General features: G+C 36.9%; 1 protein-coding gene across 5 annotated transcripts; it reads right to left on the minus strand.

Moving 5' to 3' along the window:
* Positions 1-902: 902 nt before the first annotated feature.
* On the minus strand, positions 903-5,746 carry LOC117636441 (LEC14B protein). Of its 5 annotated transcripts, none has more exons than XM_034370931.1 (10): positions 5,554-5,746; positions 4,676-5,203; positions 4,373-4,492; positions 4,049-4,126; positions 3,157-3,333; positions 2,796-2,873; positions 2,401-2,576; positions 1,934-2,092; positions 1,650-1,710; positions 903-1,305 (listed from the first exon to the last, which is right to left on the minus strand). In XM_034370931.1, exons 2-10 carry the CDS (start codon positions 5,048-5,050, stop codon positions 1,108-1,110), a joined length of 1,422 nt encoding a protein of 473 aa, XP_034226822.1. In that variant the 5' UTR covers positions 5,051-5,203; positions 5,554-5,746; the 3' UTR covers positions 903-1,107. The 5 variants fall into 5 exon arrangements, with proteins under 5 accessions (XP_034226822.1, XP_034226825.1, XP_034226821.1 ...); XM_034370934.1 differs by having other exon boundaries at positions 4,676-4,998; positions 5,554-5,740; XM_034370930.1 differs by having other exon boundaries at positions 4,676-5,083; positions 5,554-5,740.
* Between the last annotated feature and the right edge of the window lie 341 nt (positions 5,747-6,087).

Here is a 6,087-nt window from a genome sequence, read left to right on the forward strand (position 1 = left end):
TTTGTTGTCTCTTCTTTTTGTTTGGCTTCTGCCAAAAGGTTTGAAAGGCATTTCCCTTGAATGGAATATTATTATTATTATGAGCTCTTTTGGCACAAGAAGTCAAACCCAATTTATTAAATCCATAACCTAATGCTGGGCTGGGATATATATTCTTTGTGTCTACAGTGTCTACTGTCTGGGTTTAGAAAATTACTGGAACATGGAATTTGTGTTGTGAGAAAGAAAATAAAAAACATGCTTTTGGTTTGGTAATTGGATTCTGTGAAGCTTGGGCAGGAAGGCAGTCTCTGTTAATCTTGTATAACAAGAATCTGCTGCCTACCTACCAAATGATCTTCTGTTAAGCTTGTATAACAAGACATTTCTTCCTCTTTTTTTATCTTTTGGGAGGGGAGGGGATGGATCATTGGGGGTTACAAAAATAATATTGCAATAAAGTGGGGCCATGCCTTTTAACATTTGTTCATAATTGTAATGGTTCTGCATCATTAATTAATTATATTAACTAATTGTCTTTTCGAAGAAGGGTTCCTCATTGATTATGTTATTATTCAATTGCAGTGCCTGCTTTAAAAAAATTTTATCAATCACCTAAGTAGGGGCCCTTTCTTGTTTATGTCACCCCCCCTCAAATTGCATCATGGGGTGGGGGGTAGACCGTAGACAGGATGATTGAGGTATTCCTGTACTAATTTTCTTTTTGGCCCCTTAACAATTTCTGTGTTATTAATAAGCTTTTTTTCTTTTTCCAATCCATATTACTGTTTTCAACTATGAAATTTACTTGGTTTTATTTCCTTCCCGTTACTGTTTTTCCTGTTTTTCATTTGCATTCGCATATATTCTTTTTGAAATGGCTTATACATATCGAGTAAAAGTAGCAAAATAACAAGAACAGGTACACAAATAGGATGTTTTGCAAGATCAAAATTAACACATACTTGGTTATTTATTTACAACTGAATTTTGTGCGTATGCTTATTACAAAAGAAGGGGCGGGGCTTATTTCATTGGTGTTGGTACAACTTGAGGAATCATCATACATTCGCCAGATTATTGTGTCCTGAACAAAACTGTGTCTTGACTGCAATATCACTCGTGAGTTCAAGAAAAATGTCTCCTCCAGATTCTGTTTCTGCTGCAAGGTGCTGGTGCTGGTGCTTCTCCTTTCCCTGGGAACTCCCATCTAACAACAGCCCCATCCCAAGAAGAACTCACGAGCATTGGGTAATAGGGGTGCCAACTACAATCTCTTACAGGTGCTTTATGATACTTGAGTGTCGCGACTCGGGCTCCACTTACCTACATAGAGTTAACCAAAGAAATTACCATAAGTTAAAGTCATGAAATCTTCAGGGGCTAGGGGGAGTAAAGAAAAAGCAAGCATTCCAGAGTGGCACAAGCCACAGACTTGGCACTTGAGCATTGACATCAACACACCGGATTGGTGGTAAGATTGGGAAAAACCTAACATGAATACGTTGCCGTTTTTATCCAAAAGTCTCATGAACTGGTGAGTGTTAATCTCCTTTCATTTGAAGTCTAGATAAGTAGGAGTATCCTGATCCATTAACTCAGGTCTGGAACCAGATGAAAGAAAAAAAAAGAATGTGCAGCTCTAAATAACTAATACATGTACCACATACCAAATCGTATATATAAACGCCAGAATCATGTGATCCAGTGTAGATGTACTTTTGTCCAGTGCTGCAAATTTCATGAAGATCAAGTATGTTAAAAGCTCAAGTTTGATTAACTCGAAATCTGTTGAATATTACCCATTCAAAATTGTACCTATCGCATTAATGCAAAAGTAGGTTAAATTTCAAGATCACCAATCACATTTGAACAAAGAAACTCGACGGTAATATGAAACCAGCTTCTGGACCTCTAGAGAAGTATGAACAAAAAGATTATGATTAGTGCTTACCTATATGCGGGGGAAAAGTAGCAGCGAATAAGCGTACGCAAGACTGAATGACCTCTATATGTAGCTATTGATTGATCAGATGGATGTTTGATATCTTTGGCCTGTGGTGGGTAGTCCATCCATCTGTAATCCCATTCAGAACTCCTTTGCCCTGGAATGCTGGAATAAATTGAAGGATTGTTACTTTCTCGCAACAGTGATTAATTTTGGAAACCATAACTGGAAATTGCAAGAGACCAAACTTTCCTGCAGATCCAGCAAACAAATTCGCAATTCTGATCTTGATTTAAGAAGTGAAAAAATATCATATCGGGTGTTTATATAACAGAATTAATAAGATCGCGTTCACACAGATAGATAATAAAATTTCATGACCATGGTCAACTACTGGACACATAAAAATAAAAGGAAAAACTTATACATGTATGATTAGAAGAGCACCGTGAGAAGCTAGGATGTGAACATACCAGGTGGCCTTAGAAGTCATTCTCCTAATATCCCAAAGTTTAATGGCCTGATCTTTACCATTTGAAATGAAATAACGACCATCTCCCTTGCTGTCAATGAATGTAATACCTTCTAGGTGTCCCGTCAAGACTCCTGCTGGCCTCCCCGTAGCTTTAAAACAACGTCTGTCCCACACCTACACAAAGCTATACCTTATAGGAGTTTTCTCATTCATCTCAGGTAAGTCAAATAATAATGACTTCCTTAAAACTTCTCTATAACTACAACTTTGCGAATTCTAAAGTATGAATTCTGTGAAATACACATAATGTCTACCAAGATGTATTTATGTACAAGGGAAACTCAAAATTAGAAGTACTTCAATGGAGTGCCAGCATGTGGACATCAAATTTACCTTACAGAGAGTATCATCACTTCCAGAATAAATAAGATGGCCACTTTCATCGGCAAAACATACGGTGTTCACATCAGACTGCAAAAGAAACCAATCAAATTTACGACCCCTAAGATCCCATCAAAGAGCAGTCACCACATTACATTTCAGTGTTCCTCAATATGAGGACAAAAAACTCCAAGAAAATACTAGAAGGTAAAGAAGAAAAAAAGACATTTGGTGACTAATTAGTGTGGGTGGTTGAAAGGGCTGAGGCACCCAGCCCCACTTCCTCAGCGGAGTCAAGGACTAGAGAACAATAAGTAAAATACAATCAAGAACAAGAAGATAGAATCATTGAGGCGTTTAGAAATGCTTATACCGTGTGTGCCAAAATTCGAAGGGAGGGTTTATTGGCTTCAAGATCATAAACATATATGGAGTCATCACTACTTCCAGCAACAAGTTCGTGTCCATCTGTTGAGAATTTTATGGAGAAAATACCAAACGAGTACCCTCCATCATCACCCGAGGAAAAATCCAAACCTTCATGGATCTCCTGCATAAGAAATCATTCTCTGAATGTTTTTTTTATAAAAAGAATTCTGCGAATGTCAAGCAAACCTATTATAGAAGGGAAAATAAATCCTGGTTTCAGAAGAAATCTTATACCCGCAATATCTACCATTCACCATTTTTGCACCCCCTAAAGAAAGATGCAATCAAGTAATAGCATATAAAGCAATGATGACAGATATTTGTCTCAGTGAGTTCAGATGATATTCACCGTTGACATCTTTTCTTTCCCACATTCTCAAGGCCATGGTAATTGTGCTAAATAATAACAATATTATTCTATTTAATCAGTCATATGTTTCTTTTTCTCCAATCTGAAATAACATGAGAATCATCCAATCAATGTGACTGAGTGATAGCTGTAGTACGGTTTTGACAGGGAGCATGTACATGGACCAAATATTTTCGATCAACACAGATAAGCCTAGGATCTTAGAATACATCAGCAAGGATCTAAATTACTTTTCTTTTTTTAGTTTCAAATAATTAGAATCTTCCATGAGAAGATGAGCAAAATGTTGAAAAATAGAATATCTAGGAAAGCTAATTTAAGAGAGTACAGTTAGCCCAGGATAATGATGACATACTATGCTGGTAAGCGTAAAATGTGTTTTTATTTTGCAGTATGCATGAGATCTTCCCAAAAAAATTACAACACCCATTCAAATTGAAGTGTTGGGAACAATTGTACTTCGTACCGTTACATTTGCAAGAGACTCTGTTTGAGATGATCCCGCATTAACCATATGAACAATAGATGACATACTCGCATAAACCTGAAATATCAGAGTACAACGTAAAAATAAAGATAAAATTATTGAGAGACATTGCTATGTGTACCCCTGGCCATTGTGAAATTTTTTTCATTGATTCCAATTTCTATACATTTAGTGTTTGATAAGTCCATGTAGTAGTTTGAAATCCTTCCCCTTATTTCATTTATCATGATTTCTTGTTTCACTATGTAAGGGCAAAGATACCATTTTACATGAAATTAAGATTAAGAATATACAGGGCCTCACAAGATGGTGTTGATTTGGGGAAAGAGACGTATCAGTGACGGTCCATCGCATAGTTTTCGCATGAATGTTCTTCTGTATTTTCCACCCTTTATCCACATTGTATATTCTAATCTGGCTATCCTGCAACCAACATGTGTGCAACAACTAAAAGTCAAGCAAGCCTATAGCATCACTAACAAGTAGCAACCACGGCATTAGAGATTTATGTAATCTTAAGTCCATTTTTTTCCTGCTTTGGAACTGAAGAAACAGCACAACTATCTTTAAATATTGGGTTTTATGAGCAGTCAGTAAACATGTTACCTGAAACGCAGCAATAAAAAGAGATCCATCTGCTGAAAACTGTGAGACATATGCTCGGCTGGGCATGTGGTCAACAAGCCCAGGACCCTTCACTGGCAAATATCTACTTAGAACATGACAACGATCTGCAGAAGAGAACCTTCCCCTTCCCGAATAATTACCTTCTCGACCAGCCAGCATCTTGACCACGGAAACGGGCAGGTCCCGCTTCCCCGGTCCAATTTGGTTGAGCCGCTCATGGGGTGCTGACCTTAACTTCGTGAGTTGGGCCACTTCATGCTCTAGATTATGCAAGAGTTTGCCGGATGTTTGACTGCTACCAACTTCATCAAAATGGTCAGATTCTAGGGTCAATCTACTCAGTGAATAGCCCATCTCATCAAATTCATCAAACTGCAGCCGCAGCGGCTGTGATATGTATCTGAGTTTAAGCCCAGAAGCAATATGATTTTGCACAACACATTTTAAGGACTAACAATGTAGCCGAACCTTGAAAACACTAAAAAAAGCATCCCAATCACGCCAATCCTACAAGTATAAGCCATGAAAAAACACCAAAAGAAATATAAGGACAACCAACCAAGTAGCTAATCTTGTTCCTATTTCGTAAGCACACACCTCAAGCTACTTCCTTTCTTGGGAAATTTTACAAATACGACAACAAGCTTCCAACCCAACAACCTAAACCTTGAGAACACCGTTACCCTCATCTGCAAATTGAATTATATCCTATCATACTAAGCCATAACAAATGCAGAGGAAAATTTCTTGACGAACCATTTACCAGTTAGACTAATCTGATTAGAACAATTTAAGAAAGTCCATGAATGAAAGAAATTCAATTAACGGCGTCGGCGACAAAGAAGAGAGAGACTCACCTGTTGTGAAGAAAGAGACTTGAATTGGAGGCGGCTTTCTTTCACTGTGCATGTGTACATCGACATGGATAATAAATAAATATTGAGACTTCTTGTTGTTGATTAATGCCAACGCCAAGCTTTGAAATTTGTAAAGCAAGCAGCTTCAGCTTCGGCTTCGATAAGGGTGACTGTAGGCTTCACTGCCTCAATTTTGGGGGGTTTAATTTGTAGGGAGACTTTGGAAAAATATAAAGGAGAGAGAAATTTTTAAAAAATATATAAAATGGATAAAAATTATTTTTATTTATTTTTGGATTTTTTAAAAAATCTTTTATATTTGTATGTCTTTGATTTGAAAGTTGAGAGGTTTTTCTGTTTTTTTATAAAAAACTTTGGCTTTTTTCAAAAATAAAAATTTTTTTGTGGCTAAACTAAAACCTAAATTTACTTAATTGGTAGCAATAAATCCTCACTTTTGTGTTTTTTTTTTTTTGCTCTTTCGTTTCTTCTTTTCTTGTGGCCGCTATGACATCATAGATTCATATGCTTTGG

The sequence above is a fragment of the Prunus dulcis genome, chromosome 8, assembly GCF_902201215.1.
Source record: "Prunus dulcis chromosome 8, ALMONDv2, whole genome shotgun sequence".
NCBI lineage: Eukaryota > Viridiplantae > Streptophyta > Magnoliopsida > Rosales > Rosaceae > Prunus > Prunus dulcis.

Coding starts and splice junctions, on each gene's coding strand:
- LOC117636441 (XM_034370930.1), bottom strand. CDS start 5,619: ATGTCGATGTACACATGCACAGTGAAAGAAAGCCGCCTCCAATTCAAG. Junction 4,493..4,675: donor TTTTTATTGCTGCGTTTCAG/GTAACATGTTTA, acceptor TGTTGGTTGCAG/GATAGCCAGATTAGAATATA. Junction 1,306..1,649: donor GCGTTTATATATACGATTTG/GTATGTGGTACA, acceptor AACTCTATGTAG/GTAAGTGGAGCCCGAGTCGC.